The sequence below is a fragment of the Bombus pyrosoma genome, linkage group LG4, assembly GCF_014825855.1.
Source record: "Bombus pyrosoma isolate SC7728 linkage group LG4, ASM1482585v1, whole genome shotgun sequence".
Lineage (NCBI taxonomy): Eukaryota > Metazoa > Arthropoda > Insecta > Hymenoptera > Apidae > Bombus > Bombus pyrosoma.
The window spans coordinates 12,225,352-12,249,798 of record NC_057773.1 but is presented as its reverse complement, the minus strand read 5'-3'; the positions used below and the strand labels follow the sequence as shown (position 1 = coordinate 12,249,798).

The following is a 24,447-nucleotide window of genomic DNA, read 5'->3' as shown; positions in this document are numbered from 1 at the left end:
AACACGATCAAAGGTGGTAGACACATTCTTTGTTTGCAGTGAAAAAACATAAAAACTTACCCGCGCCTTCGGCGTCTGCTTTAGTCCGATGGCTGGTTGGCTTCTGTTGCTCTGCAACAATAATTGAGAACGCCATGGTCAGTCGAAAGCAATTAATACGTTCCGAAACATTAATTATGCCGAACTGGCCCCTAAATTCTATTAATATTCGACGCGTTTATCACGGTGCCTTAATTATTTTGGCCGTGCAGCGGTCTCGGGTAGTATGATTTTTTAACTAGGTTGCTTGGAAAATTGCAAAATCAATGGGATCGACCTTGAATATAATTGAATAGGATAGAGCGCGGTACTATGGTGGTTGCCTGTAAGGGAAGTGTATAAAGCAGGAATGTATTTGCAGGAGAATTTGCAGAGCAGGAATATCTGGCTGAAATCTTCAATTTTTTCCTCCAAGGAAATGATTTTTCAGTTCGTTGAGCCTCGATTGATATTGCCGGATCACAGGTGACTACGATAGTTTACTTGTTTGTAATTTGAATCTGAATTCTGCATTTTATAAAAGAAAGATAAAATTAAATATTCTGAAATTCAACGAACCTTAGCCAAACGCGTTGTTAATAATTCAGCGATGTTGTTGGTAATCCAACAATATTACTTGAAAATTAATCAGTTACTTCTACTACGAAGATCTTTATATAACAATAATTTTTGATACATAGTGATATGTAAATGTTTTTCGCCTGAGTATCGTTACAGAGGAAAAGAATTCTGTTGGCGACAAAAATGTGCAACATATCTTTGTTGGTAAGAGACTTATTAACCTATTATCACAGATATAACAATGAAATAATATGCAATGAGCAAAAATTCTCTTCTTGCATCTGGCGATCAAAATATTTAATTGAATTTACCAGATTTAATATAATCTATATTATACTATCGCCAAAAAGTGGTTGTAATTGAAATCAGAGTATAGGAGTAACATCCACAGAGTTATAGTAATATTTTCCAGTAATGCCTCTTTCTATAAATTCTACCAGATTTACATTTCCAATGCATACAAATGTCCCTCGCTTTCACAGTGAAAACTGTAAACGAAGCATTCATTTTCTCCGCGATAGATAGAAAACAGAACGTCCAACATTTTTTTAGAGCAATGTAAAACGGTGGGGCAAAAATTTTCTTTTCTTCTTTTTTTTTTAACTAAAAACGACTCCTGTTTCGCAAATATCGTACGCAAATATTTTTGGATTTCGTGCAAACGTTTTTCAGGGTTTACCATTCTTCATCAAGTTTTGTTTTGAAGCAAAACTATGAATCTCAGCGTTTTCTTCCAGATTGCAAGCAAACAAGCATTAAACAATCGTGACTTGCATATAGATAAGGGTGCAACTATATTTCAATTAAATGTAATGTACATGTACATCTTAAATAAATACAAAAAGCGTATACCTGAAATACGAAACATCTCAAAGGAAGAAGTACTTTTTTATAATACTCAATAAATTAACAAATTATATCAATTATAACAATTAAATTAATCGTTACAAAATAACATTCATTTCTTTAATTGCGCCTATAAAAATACAAACTTTCATAAATATTTACAATTGAATTATAATTTAGAAAATGATCGTGCAAGAGAGATACGCTAATTGAACGAGTAAATGGTACGAATTGGACTAAAATAAAATTAACTCGATTTCGGTAGCGCTTAGGTTGCCTCGTCATCAGATGGAAACTGCATGAATTCACTCGTCCGAGTTTTCCGTGGTTGTTGGTTAACGCTGCGCGGCCTCCGTTCCTCCTCGATTGGCCAATTAAGATTTACGCATTTCGAGCAATGACGGGCCGACACGACGATGCTGTACGGTTCGACAGTTTCCCTGAATTTATCGTTTTATCGTTTGTTCCTATACTAGACAGATTGCGCATAGAGCGACAGCCCACCCTTCTCGGTCGGATTTATTCGCTGCTGGGGAAACAACATTCTGAACGCCATAAAGGAACGCGATAACGGCACTCCCCTCTATGGACATACGCGGAATGCTCTTTACTCTTTAAATATTTATAATGGGAATCAATTGAATGTGCTTTTTGGTCGATGTTCAAAGACATCTGTAGAAAGGTACACATATTAGCGACTTTTGATCTCCTAAAGGAATTATGTGGGACGACTAAGATGATTTTGTAGGAAAAAGAACGTCACAGTTGATTTTCTCCGTCCTAACCTTTAGTTGGAAATCTTCAACTTTGAGCATTATACAAGATTTTTATTTTTAAACGTTCTGGAATTTTTGGAAACGTATACTGCTGTATGTCTATGTTGTTCAAATTCGTTCAAATATGATTATGCTTTGCATCACTTTTGTGAGAAAATTCTGAGAAAAATGTGTTACTTTCATTAATTAGTAAATAACGAGTTAGTTGGTAGTTTGTAAAACATAGAACTTTACATGCTACGTTATCAAACTTGTTCTGGTTCTGGAGAATTTACAAGGACTAACAATTTGTAATTTGTGATTCGTAAAATTTCGTTAATGAACACCAATCCAATCGTATAATAGAGCCCCGTTAATTAAAGTACTTTTTGAATGTGTCTCGAAAAGTACTTCACTTCGGTACTTCGCCGTTTTCTTACACGAACCCAATGACGACCTTAATTAACAGCGTGATTTATTATTCGCTGTGTTTCAAAAGCATCCTACAAACTTACTTCAACATTCTGATTAACATCGCGGGTAAAAGTCTTTTCTATAGTGCGATTATAAATGCGAATGATAAATTAATATTGTGCGTGAATTCGAGCTCAGTTCCGCGATGTTGTAACTAGAAACAAGGTACTGAAGTTTCTGGTATGATAATGTTGTACTTAAAATTCTATTTTGAGCATAATTAACGTGTTTTGAGCCCATTGTTGGAGTTTCGAAACGAGTAACGAGTTCATTTGTTATTAGTTTGGTACAAAAATTACTATAAATTTGTCAGAATTCAATGAGATTTTGATGTATTTGTGCGAAATCTGAAGATAAAAATTCATAGAATGCAAACAAGACGCAAAATACCTGAAATAGAGTAATTCTCATAATATTTAAAAGATGAAACGTATCTCTCTTTAGATACCAAGGTTTACCAGTAATTTTTGCTTTAGTTGCGTTTGCTAAACACAGATATTTACGAATCTATGAAACGGAAATTTATTTCATTCGCCAAGTTCATCATTTTTGTATCTTTGAATTTTTCGTAAATAGATAAATTCCGCAACCTGATGTTTGGATTTCGATTAATTGCCATTCTAACATCATACGAAATATAAAGTCTAAGAAGGCAAAAGTAACAAGATGAGGATTGCCAGCCACTTTATCATATCCCGAGAGAATTCAAAATCAACAACGGATACCATACGGATGAACAATGAACGTGGTGCTAATTACGCGGTTTATCTCGATTAATTCCGGATAATTGCGTCCACTAATTAGTCCAATTACTCCGATGGTTCGGCATAGCACGAATAACACTTGTCCTTCACGACACATCCTCATTGGTCGAAATGTCGCAAACTCAACCGCAGCAACTGTTATCTTCCTAGGTTGGATCCGTGTATTTCCGGTTGCCCATTTGCAGAATTACTTTACGGGTATCACGATACTACTTCAAAACAACTATGCTTCCCACGAACATATGTACACCTATCCCAATATGTCAGTTTGTAACTAATTTTCATTTAATTTGCCCTTTGCTAAAATTATTTCGTCTAACAGCTTCGTTACTGTACGAAATTTGATTAAATATTATTAGCTAAATAATAAAGTCTACAATTTATTTGCAAACTTATACTTGTCTATGTTTAGAAAATTATTTACACATTCTAGCCAAATTTCTAGATGCAAATAATAAATATTTCTCCATTAAAGCTATATATAACTTTAACATCAAAGCTACGAAACTCGTTAAAATGAAAGGTTAGTTAGATTTTCCATTTTCGTCTTTAGAAACATCAATTTTGAGATAGTATTATTGTTGAAATAGAATTATATATCATAGTAGTATATTATAGATCGGCAGTTTTAATATTGAAATATTATACACCGTTTAATAAATCTTAATAAAGCTTAGATAAATTATTTGAATATTTTCAAATCAATTACGACTAGTGGATCGTTCGTTTGATTTCTCAATTCACAGATGTATACTTTACAACGAGAATGACAACAAATGTCAACCGTTCACAGCAGTTTTGCATGTTTATGTTCGTCGTCTCCCCAAGAATTTCTTACGCAGTAGCTCATTCAGTGTCGTGACGCCCAATGCTGTGGTTCTCGTCTACGTGGCTCGTAAGTTTTCACATTATAATATAATATTATCTTAATAATTTATTAACGCTACGCTCTTAATGATATTATTTACATTATTTCGTAAATTAATCAGGATATTAAATGGAAATTCGAGAATGTATTTAAGACGCTTCGATTATTATTTCCAAACTGTTTGTTTAACGTTATACAAATTACATATTATTTGAAATACTTATATCTCGCGTCGTCACACTACGATGTAATTATTTTGCACGAAACGTTACTTAGTCCGCTTCATCGTTAAAAAGTATTAAGTGATAATGAGAAATCGAAACAAATGCTTCATTCGTTTGGTCACTTTCACTAAAGGATCGAACTTTTTCGATTAGAACTTGCTCCCCAGTAACAAATTTTCACAAATTCACGTTATTTTACTATGAAAAATCATAAAACGAACTAAATTATTTTCTTTCGATGGTCAAGGAGTATTATTCCTACTTGTATTTTTCATCAAATAGATCGTTTCGTAAATTATTTTATTATGACTGTTGGAATTATCGTAAATTATTCTACGTCGTTTGTTGTAAAAAAGCTTCCACAAAAAATGTCCACAATTTTTTTCTCCATAGAGGGCGACGATTCCGTGTCGTTTTATTGAAAATTCTCGTTTTATTTTTCATTCCCACATTATGCTTCGTTCATGCATCGAATATCAACGGATACGAAATCGTATTTCGTTCGAAATGGAATCGTAGTTTTGATTTTGCTTTGAAATCCATATAGAATAGATTAATCCTCGAGATAAATAATCGTATTTCGTGTCACAATATCACCTAAACAAGTTTTTTGAAGCTATGCTTCTCACGAATCCAGTTCGTTAAGCCACGATCGAAACAATGTTTCACTCACGTGTTGAATGTTGAATATGGTCAAATGATTGCAACAGTGTTTGTGGACGCGAATTATGGTTACTGCGACACTTGAAAACTACGCAAAATACGGTGAAGTGGAATTCTACGTGCTACATTTGTACTTATTTGACGTATCAATTATTACTGAAGGGTCAAATATTACAGAACATTAATTAACCAAAATTACAAATTATTCACAAACATATAATTTATTTAGAGACATACAAGTACGTATAGATGGTCTATTTCAAAGTTCACCATCAATAGGATAAATTAAATTTTCTATCGTCATTCAGAAAGAAAATCATTTAAGAGAAAAATAGTTAGAAAAATTGAATCCTTATTTTAAATCGACCTAAATAAATCGAAATAAAAGCCTATGCCATTAACGAAAACACCATCTGTTATCAACTGATAAATATAGAAACCTTATTCTCCTATGAAATAGAAACTTCAAATAGAAACTGAAAATACATCTTGCATACAGACTACTGTTAATTATTCGTACGTTTACTTACGTTTTAATTAGGAATTAGTCGGTGGTTCAGTCTGGAGGAATTTATACTGCCTGAAGAAGGAAATAGAGTAAGTGAGAAAAGTTGAGGAATCGAGTTATCTTATACCCCGGTTCTTTACATTAAGCGGCACACTTGGGGCACTAATTTCTCGAGATGGCTTGCAATTTGTTTGTGTTACCCTCGTTTGCGGAAGTTCATTTATAAACGAAATCGAGGGTTTTGGCTGCGTCGAATCATTCTTGTTAATCCAACCCGCGGATGTTTATTCAAAATTGCGTCACGAGGTTGAAAACCGAAATCGATTTCAATTTTCACGTAGAATTCGTCGAATGGAGGTACGGTCGCTCGCGTAGTCCTTTCAACGAGCAATTTATCGAAAGTTCATTGCTTCGAATCCCTATTAAATGACGGAATGATTGCGTCGTTCGTCTCGAAACGGCGGCAACGAACCGTCTACGAGTAATCTCGCGGACATTTGCGGAATTCAAGCGCGGTAACGTCGCAAAAAATTCCTGGCCGAATAAAAAACGCGTGTAATCTTCAGGCATGGCTGCTGCGACAGACACAAACGAGCCGGAAGTTTAATCAAACTTTGCTGTTTCTTGCTCGGACGATCGCCAGAATTTGGCAGCGAGGCAGATCCGTTGCCTCTGTATTCGTTATTCCTATGAGTTTTCTATCGAATTGTCTCGCTGCTCGACCGATGGATAATAATCTCGAAGTAGCTCGACCCAGTTTCGATAATTGTTCATCGGTCCGGTTCCTTCAGGTTGCCCGGTTCTTCGTTTGTTTTATCCTCCTTTCTCGCCGTTGCCATTTTTCTTGTCCCTTCCTCTAGCCGTTTTTATCGGTGGTTTAATCGTCGAAATACGGGTCGCATCCTAACTGTTTTTCGTACCGGCGAAAGAACAAATGATTAACACGGCCGGTTGGATGGAAGAAATGCAAACTTCGCGACAATTCGATGCGAGAATTCTGTCTGCGAGTTTTGTTTTGTTTTTTTACAGAAGGACAATTTCAACGACTATCGTTAAGGTACAAGAGTTTAGAGACGTTTCATACAGAAATTTATTGTAATTTTTGGGAAGAAAGTTATCAAGATGCGAGTAAAAATGATGTTTGTCGTCGTATATCTTTGTTTGTAGATGATTAACGTCAACATAATTTTGATCTTTCTTCTTCTTTCTGTTTTTTTAAGAAGATCAATTTTTCTCTTCGTTCGACAGAACATTTTCTAAAGTACATATATGTGTGGAAAACTTGCATGCTCGGTATGTAAAGCCCGTTTCTCAAATATCTTCTTTTCTGCAATATCGATGGGCCTGGTTTCATACATTTGTATTAAAAGAATCATGAATATTATTTCAAAGGGATAAAGAATTCTTCTCTCCTACAAGTCTTCTTAGATTATGTGAATGAGTTTCCGAGAATATTGAAAAAATTCTACCTCTTTTCATGTTCCTGATAGTAGAGCTTAAGCGATAAACGGTATCTGGGAAAAATATGAATTTACTTTTTAGTGGAAAATATATATTTACATATTTATATAGAATATATTTCTAATATATAAACCAATAAAATTTCAGTCACATAAAATAATGTCTTAAATCGAACAGGTTGTCTTTAATGTAATAGAATATAAGAAAACAAGTCTCTTTCGCGATCGTATAAAAGTGTTTTGTCAACTATTCAGTTAAGAACTATCAGCCACTATTGGTTGGCAACGTAGGTAATTCGAGCTGGAAGCAAACCGAGTAGAATTGAAAACAAATCAATTTATTCGAATGAAACGTGGCACGGGGGGTAGATGATGGCGTGAGTAAGTGAAAAATCCGTTGTTAGGTCACGTACGAAGGAAATGAGAATCCCACTTCGCGGAGGAAGCACTCAGCCACCTCCTACGATGCTCTATTCGAATAATTATACAATCGCCACGAACGCTTTTTGCAATCGCCAGTCGAAGTTAGACCGATATTCAATTCCAGGCGAAAGCAAGTTGAAACTATTCCAACCGAATGTTATTGTTAGAGTGATGGTCGCTCGAAGAAAATTGCGGTCACGTTCGGGTTTTTCCGAACCTCATTAGCGGTGTGAACGTTTTCACTTTGCTCCAATCTAGAATCTTTACCACTGAACGCTATCGAGATAATAGAAGAAGAAGAAAAAAGGAAGATCGTGAAGATAATAGCAACAAATTGGGAGGAAATCGAGTACGCTTAATTTTTTACGAAGAGTGAAGTAAAAATAATATTTGGATAGATATTGGAAACGTTCGAAGTGTTTTTATACTAATATTTATTTTTTAGTACATTTTTGTGAAACAGTAAAAGCCCATTTGTAACAGAAAATATTTCATTCGTAAAATCTTTTGAAATGATCCGTCAATTTTTGTGAGTAACTTATACCGTCGTTTGTTTCAATATTTGAAATAGTAGAATCGTTATTTACGATTTTTGAAATTTTCCATTTGTAGATTTGGTATTCTATATGAGATTATGAATATTATTAAATATTTGATAAAACTGGCATATCGAAGTTCTTAGTCCGTGTCGAGGCAAAGTAGAGTGTTTCTTAAACAGATAAAAAAGGTATTTTATCAATTGAAAGTGGAAAAGGTGTTGAATAAATGACCGTCCTACCTAACTATTATGGAAGTGATTTTTATTACAGTACCTCTGCTGTTCAAGGACCTTCTTTACAAATGAAATTTTGTAATATCAAGATATCTTGTACAAGACACAGAATGTGAAATAATTTAAAACGCTCGTATCGTGCGAAAGAAACAGAGAAATGAATAATATTCGCGTTGTTCTACTTCCTATTTTAATTTCATCTCATTAAAAGCCAGCTGTCTTTTTTAAAACGTACAAAATTGTGAGGGATAATTCATGAAAAACTTACATTGTCAAGAAATGTAGTTCCTGAATGTTGAAGAGAGATCATTTTACAGTAAATTCTTCGTTCCAAGGGAAATTATTACAAACGAGATAATTACGAGATGTTTTTACAAATTAAAAATATGTTATTTTCTTAAACTGTTAGATTAAGGTTCGTCATTTTTAACACAATTCGTTAAAAATATAAAGAAATACACGGTACCGAAATGCTAGTGAAATTTCATTCTTATCTAGCGATCTATCGGTAATATTACGGGAATGGTTTTCCTTTTTAGAAATCGGTAACAATATTTCACGGCAAGAGAAGATGCTAGGTTTTATTCATGCCAAATGAATTCATTTTGCTGAAATGGAATCATTTTATTTCCTCTTGTGATCGATACTGTTGAAATTCAACGAATATTAATTAGTCAGTTGGGATACTCCAATCGCGAACGAAGAATTCTACAGATTTCCATTAAAATTCGAGTAAAAACCGAGAATACATTGACTAGAATATAGACAGACGGCACGATTGTTACTTAATTACTTTCGTATTGGCTACAGACAAATCTGTTTCTTGCTAGTCCCATTTTTTGTAACAGCGATATTCCCAGCTTTTGTGATAATACATTACGAAAAAATAAATTCAACTCGTTTCTTGTTGAAGAATTAAACAATGGAATCAATTACTCGAAAACAAATGGATTTTTTTGTACATAGAATTTCGTACATTTTTTGCAACTGTAATTGATAAAAAATATAATTCTGAAATGGTGAAACGTTTGCTGGTTTCGTAATTTTTACAGAATATATTAAAAAGTAGTAATTGATTTTCTTTTCGCTCCCTTTAAAAATTCATTGTGTTACGAAGGATAATTATAGAAATATGAAGAAGCTAAAATGCGAGAAAATTACTATCCCCGAGTCATTCGAGACGAGCTTTAATATGATACAGCTTCGTTTCATTTCATAAATTTATGTTATGAGTTACATTTATTAATAAAGATACGAAAGGTCACATTTATTTCTTTTGCTCGTATTATATTTCTGACAAATATTTATCAACAGTATTATTAACTTTTCAACTCTTTGTTATTTATGTTGTTTGTAATGTCCAGATTTTTTAATATACATATATTAAATGTATCTTTTTAATTAAATGTTACATGTATTACCATTCTGTGACTATGAAAGAATTCAATAAGCCTATTCTGAAATATCGAACTAATATAATTACGTAATGTAATATCATTCAAAAGTAATTTTCAATGTCCAATTTATTGCGCAAGTGGACATATAAAATGCAATGGAAAATTACAGGTAGCGGTGTTTAATTTATGACGAAACTGATTAACTAATTGCAGTAACTGTAATCGATATTATTAATTATTCACTGAAATTACTTTCATCTCACCTGCTAACCGTACTTAATCAAATTTTAATCTTCATTTCGTGGTTTGCACTTATTTCGAAATTTAGACCACGTTTCCAGCGATTGCCATCAATATTTTTATTGTCGGCCAACCTTGCTTTAATATTACGTTCGCTTCTTTATTATGCAATACGATATGATAGAGAATTCTCGTGGCTTGCGAGCTTTATGTTATTTTACAAAATTTTCACAGAAAGATGACATCGATTTACTGCCAATGGCATAACGTTTTTTACGTACATCCACGTATCAGACCGCAATAAAAAATGGGAAATAGAAAAACATAAGGAATGGAATGGTGCGTTTTATTCGATCTCTTCCTATTTGATCTTGTACGAGTAAAATTGTTCCCGTTGTACGAATCCTTTTTTAATACTAAAAAGCAACGAAAGTAAATCCGAATAGCAGGAATTTAATTCCATTGTGCCAACCTTTTATCGGATTTTTGTAACGAATGTTAGACATGTATATTGAAAGGCTATAACAAAGAATGGTTTCATATTTTTCACAAAAATTAAGACCAGACACGTCGAGGATATAAGGAAAGAAACTTTTATAGAACAAGTATATCGCGAATCATAATATCTAAAATTATTATCTATCAGGTTCAGTCTACTTCCGTGCAACGATAGTTCTAGCTTTCACTAAATTGTTCCATAGTTTGGACGACGCCGGTAAAACATCGCGAATACTTCAAATTCCTCTCGGATTCCCTTGGAATCTCATCGTCAAAGTCAACACCAAAGCAAAAAACAAAATGTTTGGTACGATACTAAAGCATCGCTTCGTTCAGATTAGTCAAGCAATGTAGTTGGATTGAAACTGATAGAGAGTGTCTAATGGAAAATGAAAAAAAAAAAGAAAAGAAACGAAGGGATGTCGTAACTTTTTGAAGAACGCATTAAATACAAATTTCTCAATTATGAAAATATTAATTACAAAAATTACAAGTTGTTAGACCATCTTCGGTGCTTTACACAAAACTGAATTAAACAATAAGATAGGCTAAACTAAAACATCGAGCTTACGCTATATCGCCGCTACATTATCCATAAAATCGCAACGCTCTATCAACGTTTATCGCAAGGACAAGAATTGAATAGAACGTAGCGATCAAAAGAACGAATCACGAAATAGTTCGTAATGCATTGCGTCGCGTTTAGCAAGCTTGTATCGCTTTCATGCGCCACACGATTTGGGCGCAACGACACGCGAAACGTCGAAAATAACCAACTGCTGGCGGAATAACGTGTAACGGCGAATGGTAGGAAGTAAAGCGTGCGTTCGAAGCGGCCGTTCGATAACCGAAAACCGGAAAAAGCTGTAGCGACGTATCGACGGGCGCGTTAAAACGCGACTCGGATATTTTGCAGCGAGCCGACCGACAATGAAAACTCAATTAATATATTGCGACCGATCTGAACGACGCTCGAAGTCGACCAGGTCGAATCAACGGCAACGACCGCTGGTGAAACGTTTTTTTCTTTTTCGTTTCGTTTCATTCATTCGTTCGATCCAACTTGTCTCGCGACCAAAATGGCGGCTCGCCTCTAAGGAACGAACTGCATATTCTACTCCCCAGAGAACCATTTCCATATACGCAGCATACGGTGCTTCGAACTTTCGATTCCTACGTTACTTCTATATCCTTTTTTATTTCCTCTTTACGATATCCGTATCGGCAGTTCTCCTCGCTCGTTGTTAAATTTTTTAATCGTTATCGAAGTATCTGGGATAATTGTATCGGTCTCGAAGAAAATGAGGTTTCATCTCTATCCCGGGCAATTCCATTTCAACCACCAATATTCGTATTTTCCTGGTTTCCAGTTCCGCAGTGTTCGTTTATCGCTATATTTGTTTGCTCTCCCTGGGTTTTTGCTTGAAATGGTGTTTGAGGAATTGAAGTTGATACTGTTGAAACGCAACAGAGACAGAATAATTCTTTCCGGGAAGGAAAATGAACCTGATTGCAAATAGCAGCGACTCGTTTTGCGATAAAGTGTGAAATATTGAAACTGAAATGTGTCAAAATGGTGGTAGATGTTGTGCTTTGATACGTGACGGCCATAAGGTTGAAATCTCGTTACGATCTTCGACCGTGACTTTTCAGATCCGAACCATAAAACATCCCCGTATCTGTCATAACGTCACTCTTTCGCCGGCAGTATCTCTGCGTCAACAAACAAATTTTTGACTGTTTCTACTATTTTCAGAAGTCAGCCAATGTCATCACTCTCACAATGTGTCGATTTCGTATAAATTTTCATCACTTTCAACCAGATCATATGTAGGGCGTTGCCTATGCATATATCAATGTTAGATTTAACACAAATTCGTACATGATTCACCGATAGCTTTCGATTTTTCTTCCCATAAAGAAACCGAAAAAATGTTGCTGTCGCTTCCCGGATTACGACTATATCGAATGCAGGCTAATTTGTGTCGCTATAATTTATAAATAATTTCTAAAGGAATTGTAAACGAGGAAACTATTGTAGTATCGTGGACAAAAAGGCCTAAGAGGCGCCGTTGGGCTCATCAATGTGTCGTCGGTCTTTCAATTGAATAGTTCCGTAGAAAAGGCCTATGCGACCCTGGCCACGAGCGGTTGCGGAACACGTACGTGGTGGGGATAAGAATAGACAAGGTTAGTGTCAGTGGAGAAGCCAGAGAGTGTGAATCGAGAAGTCAGAGAGTGCAAGTTGCGTTGTCGAGAGAGTGTGGTCCGCGTGAGAGAGAGAGAGAGAGAGAGAGAGAGAACGTTGGATCTGTTGTGACGAGAGTTGCAAATTAACTATTGAGTTGTCAAAATTATAGTACGTTATTGTGACTAGTTCACGTTAAACAACCATCGTTTTCTGCTTAATCAACATCTATACAATCCACTCATTGTAAATAAATAAATAATAATAATATATTTACGACATTACACTGTAATAGCTCCATTTCAAAAATTCAACGCAGCTATTGAATCCAATCAAATGTTCTAAAATTATCAGTAATCGAAACTATAATAACAAGAACGTATCTTGCTGATCTTATTTGTAACTAATGGGAAAAAGTGAATCAAGGGAACTAATAATCGCGTTCATAAATACAAATGACATTAGTTAACGATTGAACTTGCTTAAGCGAAACACAACGGTTCAGTAAATTCTCAGCAAGCACATGGTACAGAAGGGAAAGCAATTAAACAGGAAATAATTTAATGTTTACGCGTAAGCCGTATCTTTTTGGATATTCAGATTATTAACAGCATTCAAAAATTATATCTTAGAACCATATCGTTATAACGTCATACACGTTCGCCGTGTACGTGCTTGGATTTTTATTAGAGGTATCTCGTTTCCAGAGTAAAACCTGTTATGAATCTGCCGAGAACAGTGGCACTTTTGCCTGCCTGGAAAAATACGAAAGTATAACAGGTATCGATGTGATTTCGTTCGATTCATTGCGTTATTTAATATTCTTCTACCTTCCTCTGTTTTACCTATTCCCAGCGGTAGTTTTATCGTGTTTCTCCTTCTCCTCGAAGCGAATGTTATTCAATTTCCACCATCGAAAAGAAATTATTTCACTTCGTAGCTCACTCGTGAACGGTGTTTGTAATTCATAAGAATTTCAATCGTATCCCTTATAATGTGTCTATAATTAAAGAACAATACCGCATTAACGCAACATTTCGCTTGCGATTGTTTCTTCTGTCACTTTACGTTACTGAATTTTGTTTTTAAGTAATTATGAAAAATAAATGCTTAATATCTTTCCTGTTAGTCTTCTTTAATTTACATACTACAATTTTATACAGATTGAGAAAATTCGAATATTTATAATAGTAGAATGATCATGTTTCAAATCTTCGGTCGCTCCAAAACATCTATTATTCTGTAAAAAATGTTCATTCCTTAAAAAGAAGAAGGTACTTTGTTCACATCTTTCAACAACGTTGCGTCCATGGAGAGGTATATTTTAATGAATTAAAAATAATAATCGTATATTATTGAAACAAATTTTTTAATTATTTTATTCACTATTTTTAATAGGTAGATATTATTTCACGTAAGAAGAAATCAAAAACTTGGAATTAACAACTTTTCTGATATAACTTAATTCGATTATAATGCCAAAAAATTTAACTTGTATTCCAACTACGCAAACTTTTACTTGCCAAGCATAAAACTCTTTCAAAATTTTATCTTTAGAATCGTTTCTCTCAAAGTTTAATCACAGATCACAGTTACAAACGTTACCTCATTTTAATTCAACGATCTCGCAAAATTTTATACAATTTAATAAAATACCTTCAAAGATATAGTTGAAATGACGACGAATTAAAGGAAATAGAACGTATGTTAAACCGTGTAACTGCTGACATTAGTTGAACGAAACACGAAGCAAGATTTCCAACCATGATGTCGTTTTACCTGATTGCAACGGAGGGTTTGCCTTTTAAACTCACAAATCGTATTTCCCGCTTCCGTGATCATTCTCGCTTTTTCTATGGATCAGCCGCAAATTCGAACAAAAAAGGTTCCTGTTTTATCTGCAGTTGCAGAAGCCGCGGCTGTACGGCAAATCTGATTAACTCGTCGTGGCACGTCGTTCCGCGTGGCACGATTTTTAGTGGGACATGCAAACACACGGACCTGTCCGGGTTCAAAGATGTCCAACCTAGCTAGAGGCTCTCTCTCTCTCGCCTCCATTGTTATCTCGGACTTTTGTGGACCGTAGAACGGATTGTTTTCGGCTTCGCCGTCGACAGTTTTCATTTTGCTATTCAGAAAACTGTTGACGGTTTTTGTTACGCGTTCGTTGTTGCCCCGAAGTGTTTGTCCGCGAATCACCGTGACTTACAACCGTAGACGGAAAACACCTTCTCGGAAAGGCCTTTGAATTGCCAGCACCATCGACTTTCTCTGCAACTGTTGATACGTTTCGAAAGTCTTCAAAACGTTCAAAAAATTCAGAAACATTGAAATAGTTAATGTGGCAAATGTTTATTTTCTGTGGTTTTATCTTTCATCGGTGGAACAGGAGACATCGCAGTCGTAGATTTAATTAAAAGTTTGTCCACTGGTGGATATCCTTAGTCTGTTCACAAAAGTATTCCATTCTAGGAGTAGATATTCGATATTTGACGGAATATTCAGGATTAAAGTTTCAAGACTGTATTATGATTTTGAGCTTGGATATTCAGCAAACGATATAGTGGCGTGAAAGTAACATGTTGGAATTCTATTCAGTCGTAAGAAAGTTGTTTTTTAAACAGTAATTTTCTTGCGAGAATCATGAATACTATTTTGTTATACATATAAGGTGATAGATTGTGGTACCTTGGCCTTATCCAGAGGAGTAAGAAGTGTTCATTCGAAATAAGTCGCAAAAGCGATGCTCTCGATGTAAAGTTAACTTTTATTATTTATTAAGAAGCTGAAGTTTTCCAACCGAGTAGTGTTCTCAATAAACGAACGATACAATAATTGTTTGTTACATAAAAATAAGAGAAAATTTGATAGATTTAAAATTGGATTTTAATAGCCGAAACAGTAAGTTAGTGTCTTATAGAGAAAGAGCTTATTTCCTGGTACACAAAAGATAGAAATGCTACAAAGGGATTAAAATGTTTCGCATAACGCTTCACCATGAGGTACCATGTTTTACAGAAATTTTTTAAATAAACGAGGATAAATTTAGTGTACGTTGGTTTCCTTCTTTAACACGAACATCATTATCGTCTTAAACAAGAAGGATAGGGTACGTAACGTTAGGGAGGGTCATTAATTTCAATTTGCAAGGATAATCCTGAAAGATGCGAGGAAATTGTGCTCGAGTTTCCCGAGAATAACTGCATTCTGTGAATTCATAGGATGCAACTGATAACACGGTTGTACAAAATGCACGTAAAAAACATAATTAACCGTATCCTAAGATGAAACATATACTTACTCGTAATTTATATTTAAAGCGATTTAATATGAAGTCAACAGTTATAGAACAGCGATAGAATTATTTTTCCCTTAATTTTTGTAACTTTAAGAAATTTGTTGAGATAGTTTGGCATAACTAACAAACGGTTAATTACAGTAATAGCAGTCATTCGTTAGTACGAGGTAGTATTTCTGTGCAATTTACATATAGATATGACTTCATTAACACGTATCAGCAATCAATTGGTAATCATTCACGAATAATGATTAAAACTATCGATTGCGAGAGAACGGTTCATCTATCAACTTATTATCTACGCTTGATGACTATGATATTGAACGATTTAATGGACTTTCGTCGATAGCAGTAATACAAGTTACGATTTTAATTCATGAAACTTGTCTTTATGAAATCATTGCTGCCATTAATTAATTCGAACGTCCATCGAACCAACAAAAATTAATATACAACATTCGTGCATAGGACAAAGAACGTATGAAAGCATTGTTCTAAATGTCTAGAACTAAATTCCTGAGGTATACGTTTCCAATTAAATAATCGAAACATTTTTCTTCTTGAACGAAAAACATATATAAAATAAATATATTATAATTATAATTAATTCTAGTTAATAAAATATTTATCTATCCGAGGGAGGCATTATTTCCTTCGAAATACTTATATGCCTTAACTTTTTGAGCGAGTGTGCGCAAATGTGTTTTCACAACTTTGCAATTTTTCTTATATATAAGAGAAAACTATAAAAGAAAAATATAAAAGAGAAATATATAAAAGAAAAAACAGCGTTCGATGATTGGAAAAAAATTTACAAACCGTGTCAGTGATTCCCAATTGGTTAAGCTACTTAAATAAGAAAAAAAGTTCCCCTGCGAGCGTATCTACATATAATTCGGTCTCGGTCTAATTTTTTTGTTCCTCCCCCATACCTTTTTCCCTTCTGTTTCGTGATATTCTGAATATTTCGAATCGTGGCTATCGTATCGAGGCCGCGTTATTCATTTCACCCGTTCCGTTTTTACATTTATTCCTGGCGATTCAATCGCGGCCGAATTTTCTCGGATTCTCGACACGCGAGGCAACTGTACTTTCCGCGAAACCGTATCACCGCGGCGAAACATGACGGAAATTCTCGCTGGTCGAGTTACGCTCCTTTCTGAATTTACGTTACTCGAGCTGGCGTGTCTCGAATGGCTTAGAGTGTTGCGGAGTCGCGGCTTTTGAAACCGCAACGCTACGAACTTTCCCGCGATCTTTGGTGACACAACATTCCCACGATTTAATGCAGACAGTGTGACTGACTTAGAGAGTAAACCACTTATCCAACGTACACGGTCGAAATAGTTCGACGATACGATTTGGAATTATCTCTGCCACCTCTTTTGCGTTATTTTCGATTCAATCGTGTCTTTTTATCCCTAACAGATTTTACAAATCTTAGAAAAATGTACAGGGATTGTTTTGAACGCTAGAATTATGACAGTGGTCAAGGTAAACGATATATATGCGTAATAGTCGTTTATTTTTGTCCTTTGTATTATGAACATTTTTTCGGATGTCTTTCGCTTTGATTTCCTTGCTACAAGTTTCATACTTCAGTCGTCAGTATCTCTAGTGATCTGTCTGAATGTTTTAGTTGGACTGTGCTAAAATTTCCTTTAGAATGTTAAAATTCCTTTTGCTAAGTGAAATGAGCACAAGATTGGGACATATAAATCTGTAACGAGATTAAAGTTATGCTGAAGCGGTAAAACAGAAAACGGTATTTTTAAAATAGGCAAAATAGGTTTGATTAATTATTCCTCGAAAAAATCTACAGTTCTACTTTTTAATTATTTACCTAAGCGAGGTATTATTCTCTAATAGGTAATATTACATATTGAATAGATATAATTAAAAGAAAATTGTACAGCAATAGCTTTCCCTTATTAATATCTCCGTCAGTTCTCCGAAAATAAGAAATATATCTACTAGCGAAACGGTAAAAGAAGAAACGATCGAATGGAGGTGACATTAATAGAATAAGTTACTAGCTAGCCACGTTTCAATGGCTTCTGATAATATATTATCGAGATCCATTTCGATCCAATTCCTATCGCACGAATGAAAATATATCAATGGGGTCAAAAGCGCTTTAAAGGCCAGTCACTTGGAATGAGTTGTCCATAGGATCGCACGAAAGTCCCTTTCACGCTATAAATCTCCTAAAAACGATTCTCTTGAGCTGATGTTTGAAAAGATTGCATCGGGAGCTTTTACGAAGTTTTATTTTCTTGATAATTCCAACCTCGAGTGGTACTTTATCGATGGTCAACGAAAGGATAATTTTGCCGGTTCCTCCTCGTTCGTTATAACGCTGTATAAACTACACGTTCCTTTCAATGCAAGAATCAGAGATGCGATTATTGGAAACCCTTCAGTTTACTTGTATTCGAAGAGAAAGAACGAAATAACGTTATTTCGTCTAAATGTAGGTAAAATACCGTGAGTGTCCATGTACTAGTTTCAATTTTCGTAAAACATGCAAATGTTTATACATATGAAATACAGATTGAGAAAAATTTATATAGACTACAACTAGATACGATCTACTATTAATTTCATTAGAAATAAAGTAGTATGGTAAGAAAAATAAATTATTTGGCACATACAATACCATATTTAGGAGCAAAAAATCATGCACGATCTGGTACGAATTTTTTGAAATTATTCGACGTAAAATTACTTGAAAGTCGGTAACTTGAACCGAGTTATCGTAACTATTTGACAAGTTATCCGTGTCAAAGCACTTCCTGAGTGACAAGGAATGCATTATTAATCGATCGGCAATTACTTGTACAAACTGGATGGACCAGAGCTGAACCGCAAGCGCCACGTCCATTAACGTCGCAAAATTCTGTCACCGATGCGGCTTGTTCGTCTTTTATTTTTCACTTTTCTCGTTTACATCGCTAAGCACGAGTCGAGAGCGTTGAAAGAAGGAGACATTAATTACATTAGAACGAAATGCGCCCGCTTGCCTAGACACTTGGCCTAGTAACGTTGCTGTAACCGAGCGACGATCAAATAAACTAATCAGCTGATAAAATCCCTTAAAGCATATAAGGGAAAGCGGACCACCTCTTCTTCTCTTTACAGATGGAATTTTTATCCGGCGATTCTCCACATCAGAAAATAGGAGTAGTATTAATAACCATGATGAAACCCAACCACTCAGCAAACAATACTTGTCTGCGCTCTGCCTATATCCAAATTGGCAGTGCAACACAGGCTAAGTTGACTGACCGATCTTCATATTCCCCTCTAGCCCGCCATATAGTGACACCCACGCTCAAGATAATTGCTACATCGTGTGTATGGCGCACACGCGGGCCTCTCGCACCTCCCGCTCGATAAGTATAGAAGCAATAGTATCCCCTCCTGATCTTTGATCGCGACAAGAAGATCCGGAGTAGGGGTAGCCGCTCCACTAGGAAACGTCGCACTGTAAGAGGGGGGAGAACCGAGCTTTAGATACAGTAGTCCCACCGTTCGTGAAAAGGGATATATACATATCTTGCTTACATATCATCCTATCAGTTAAAGAAGAAATATACAGGTTCAGAATATAAGAGTTAACAACCACCAAAACCCATTAATTACCCAACTGCTTGACACGACGGATCAGATTCGCAGACTAAAAAGACAATACCCTCTAGATTGAAGTATTAAATTCAACTAGAATCAAACATACTATAAACTATTATAATCCAAGCTACAGTACCGCGCCAAAAGAATTTACTTATAATTCTGAATGAGAATTGATTATAAATAGTCTACCAAATAAAAAAAAAAATTATTATGTATAATATTTTTTTTTGTCTTTCCTCCCTCTCTTCTTCCATTGTGTCCAAGTCCTGCTAGTAAGCAGTCTTACTGATGATGTTGATTGACGAGTCCATTTACCCACTAGCAGATCCCAGACGCAACGGCTACTCTTGCTTCCTCTTCCCTTTTCCTTTATTTGTCGGGTTATCTTTATCTTCCATCTCCCTCCTCTTCTTCCATTGTGTCCAAGTCCTGCTAGTAAGCAGTCTTACTTGATGATGTTGATTGATGAGTCCACATTTTTACCCACTAGCAGATCCCAGACGCAACGGCTACTCCTGCTTCCTCTTCCCTTTCCTTTATTTGTCGGGTTATCTTTATCTTCCATCTCCCTCCACGCTTTCGTAAGTTGTTGTTTGTTTAATAATTACGGATTCTCAGCAGCTGTGAAACCAACATGTGGGGGGGGGGGCAAGATGTCAATTCCTCAAGTCCCTTGGACGGCCTTTTGGGAGACACATAGTAATTGTTCGCTTGGCTTTGTGTAGTAGTAAACTCCGCTGGTTGAAGGTCCCGCCCCCTGCTGCGGGTGTAGATGTCGCCGCCGCTGCTGCTTTTTTTTTCGTTTTTGATGTGTGGAAGAAAAATCGGACTCGGTCGCCGGGATTCGAACCCGGACTCTCACGTTCGTAACTTCAGGCGCTAACCACTGCGCTACCGTCGTCCGACACTGGTTACTGTCGAGTAGTGGTATTTTACTGTCGAGTACCGCCACAGTAAGAATCCTCTAGCGAGTAAACGAGCCACCGAGCATGGACCAGGAACGCGAATTCTCTTAACTCTGTATTGTAGCTGCTATTACAAAGGCTCGTGAAAAATTGCCCGTAAAAAAAAATCCTTTCTCTTGGTTAACTGCGAACTCTTTTACGCTTTTAATACCGGTACGGTACTAGCAAAGATACTAGTAAACATTCTTGTAGAAAAAAGTTGTGGGCTTGATTAATTACTAGAATGGGTTAGTATTTCACGCTTAAAATTCGGCTATTGTATAAAAACGTATACGATTAATTTTAATCTTTGAAACAAAAATATTTTTGTATTTTATAATTTCAATTTACTTTCCTGTCAATTTTCTGATTCTTTCTACCCTGTCAACGTTTTCTTTTCCGTAAAATATTTTATAATTTTTCAAGATATATTATATAATTGTTACTTTTGTTACAATATTTTTCAGAACAGGAAGATATCTTTTAACAAGGAGATAAGCGTAATTCGCGATCGAGGAAACTCTGAAGACTTCACAGGTAAACGAGACAATCAATCGATAATATGATCATTGATCCGTCAGTTAACCCTCTCATTCCTGAATTATTTAACAGTCTGCTTACTTGTTACATAATAAGTAGACGATTCGTTCAGATATAGAATCCTGACAGAAATCCTTTTTATCCACTAAATATTCGAAGTTCTATATTCCAAATATTTTCTCCAATCTTGCATATTATCGGCTTTCAATGCAATTTTGTGTCTTTAAATTTTTTTATATCATACTTGATTATTGTGGGAACGAGAGGGTTAATAAATTAATTGTGATTATTAGCATTAACACTAAAACGATTACATAGTACAAGCTAAACCAGAGTTTAGTCGATCTACTCTAATACGTACGCAAATAAACGACAAACTTTAAGTCGCGTGATAAATCTTTCCCGCAACACAAAAGTCGCGATACAATTCGCAATTCAGGAACTCTCTCCGCCTCGCGATTTTTATGGCGTATAACAACAAGAATAAAATATTCCCCTTTGTGTCGCCGAATCTTTTATACGTTCCATTCTGCTACTTATTTCGCGCGAATTCCCGGAAAGGAACACCGGCCATTACTGAATTGCATCAGAGGGAAATTGGCCTAGAAGCCAGCCCCATAGTCGGTTGGATTCTCCGTTAGGTAGGTTAGGTAACGCACGGCGGTTGAAAATGCGAATTCTCTTTACTTCTCTATTGTCCACCGTACTGGCAAAGGGGATGAGAGGAAGAGAGAAAGAGCGAGAGAGAAGGAGTGAGAGAGCGAGAGAGAAAGAGAGGAAGAGAGAGAGAATTGGGCTAGGGAGGAAGGGGATATTTGCTCTTCTGGGAAAGTAAACTCCAGAGCCTTTCATACACGCGCGACTCGTAGCGCTAACCCAATTTTACCGGTACGACGCCAACGAAGCTTCGGCGGCTACGTTTTCACCGAGAGACGGGTTATTTGCCTTACCTACACGCCACTACACGGTACCGTCTTTTATACAAAGTATTGGCAAAGGTTGGAAATGTCCCTGTAGGAAGAGTGCGCCCACGACAGTTAAAATAATATCGGTTCATGGTGTGGAAGCTTCGAAAATATTATTTGTTAGACGCGCTTTACGTGTTTTGAGAAATTTCTCTTAGGGAGATAAACCGAAACAATGTGGAGGTCGAAGTGTTTGCTTTAGGAGGGAGCGGTTATACATGGAATGTATCATGCTACACGGTGGATAATCGATACTGTTACTGTCTTTCAAGGGTTTTATTTTTAACTTTGAAATTTGCGATTACTTTTAGCGATTATAATTTACGAGATAGTGTTACTGAATTAATTCAGCAGATTTATTGCAATTGTATGTTTCTCTCGGTTTTGCCTTATTTTAATATGTTGACTACCACGATTAGTCAGTAATGATTGGCGAGGTGGGAATTGATTGAGACAGTTAAATTAGAAATGAACAGTACATGTTCGTAAAATTTTCAATATTTTTAATACTGTGATAATAACGTGAGGTACTACCACAAATAGATACCAAGAAAAGTTTCAGTAAATTTATTTCCTGATACGTATATTTGGCTATATCGCATAAAATTTGCATAGCAGATAACATGTTAACCCAAATGCAGCTAATCTTTTTTTTTTATATTATTCAAAATAACGTTATCATCCCTTTATTTAGATTCTAAATTGAATACGCTAATTTCATTTCCCTATGTTACTATTATTTAATTTAAATAAATTGTCATTCTTTCAAAAGAACAAGTGCTGGGAATCATAAAGTAAACTTTATAGTCATGGTTCCAGCACCAAATTCAACAATCAGGGAATTTTTAGGACTGGGAGGACTGAACAAGAGGACGCGGGAGGGGGCTGCAACGGAAAGATAATTCATAAGAGGTTCCTGGAGCACTCTTGTCATACGCGTAGAATGGTCATCGTGGAGTTTTAGTCGGTAAGAGTCCGACACTACTCTACTGTTGCCGATTATTAGCAGCAGCGGAGTGTCCATGAGGATTTCTCCACGTGCAAAAAAAAAAAAAAGACGAGTATATACAATTTTTAACTCTTACTTCGCATTTATTTATATGTAGTAATTGAAAAAACGAATAAATTACGAAAAACGCAGATCGTGCACTTCGTACCGAATGTAAAGTTCAAAAACAAAGTAAAAAGTAAAAGAGACCGTGGAATTCTTGTACCAAGTCTTTATTTAGACGAGCGTGTTATATAGATATGAAATCTGGAATTCCCTATTCTAAACACGTGCACGCTGCAGCAGGTGACACCGTCGTCGGATAACGGTATCTAGTTTTATAGCAGGAACAAAGTTGTCTAGACGAAAAGACCGAGTGTGGAAGTAGTAGAGTGAAAGGTACACAGGGCTCGTAACGAAGTTTTCAAAGACAACATGGAGTTTGATATCTAACGAGTTCATTCTACTCGGCTGCGATGGCAAAAACTGCAAGTGGAGATCTCTATCTGCCACTCTTTCCGGCCAGGTCACCCATCTATCTTCGTTTCACCCTCCTTCTGTACCCTTCTTCGTCTCTTTTCCTAGCAACCAATGTTGAGAAACGCGAAATTCGTTCCCCTACCCTTCGCGCGTTACTCACCCAAGGCTCCTGGATTTTAATTTTATAAGAAATTATTGGCATACAGCGATGTACTTTGATCGTTCGAGTGTCTCTTATTACGCGTTCTACGTTTCATACAATCGCTTTCTTTATGCTTAAAGCGTGTTTCTACAATCAAATAAATATAAGATTCGTGGTACGAATTATTTCTATCTTTTGATGGAAACTTGCATTTCTTTCAATCAAAATTATACATTTTTATATCCGCTATTTTAACATAAAATTGTAGTTTCGAAACAGCGTTTCTACAATATAATTTTATGTACTATTTTAGATTATAACAATGAATATCTAAACGTGCAAAATTATAACACTATTGATCCTTAATTGGCTAGGTCACAGTTAGCTACAGGATGGAGACTCTGTCGGATCACCTCTACATAATGATGGAGATGGAGCTTGATCGACGACGGGACGCGAACCGTTCCCACCGACTGCCACCGCCACCACCGACACCGAGGTGGCGCCTGAAGGAGAGGGACAAAGAGATGTTGCGCGCGGCAGTTACCGTTTCCGCCTGGAGCTGGGACGCACGGACAACGACAACCACCATCGCCAGTGTCGACGAGGAGGTGGAGGAGCTTTGGGAATACATGAGAGCGGCGTGCGACGCCTCGATGCCGCGCTCCGTGCCGGGTGGTAAAAGCGACCGCTGCGTCTACTGGTGGACACCGACGATCGCCGACTTGCGAGCTAACTGCGTTCGAGCCCGACGTAGATTTCTGAGGGCGCGTCGCC

At 36.1% G+C, this 24,447-nt stretch overlaps 1 protein-coding gene and 1 long non-coding RNA gene across 4 annotated transcripts in view; one reads left to right on the top strand and one right to left on the bottom strand.

Moving 5' to 3' along the window:
* Nucleotides 1–24,413, top strand: part of LOC122566778 — a 167,782-nt gene extending 143,369 nt beyond the window's left edge. Inside the window, exons 6-7 of the long non-coding RNA XR_006316620.1 lie at nt 21,023–21,092; nt 24,045–24,413. This is a non-coding gene — a long non-coding RNA (uncharacterized LOC122566778). The remainder of the gene's footprint in view (nt 1–21,022; nt 21,093–24,044) is intronic.
* The window catches only part of LOC122566773, a 642,331-nt gene that overhangs the window by 520,985 nt on the left and 96,899 nt on the right, over nt 1–24,447 (bottom strand). For all 3 annotated transcript variants that reach the window (XM_043724480.1, XM_043724481.1, XM_043724483.1), the window contains exon 3: nt 61–111. In XM_043724480.1, the coding sequence (XP_043580415.1) occupies nt 61–111 (51 nt within the window). The remainder of the gene's footprint in view (nt 1–60; nt 112–24,447) is intronic.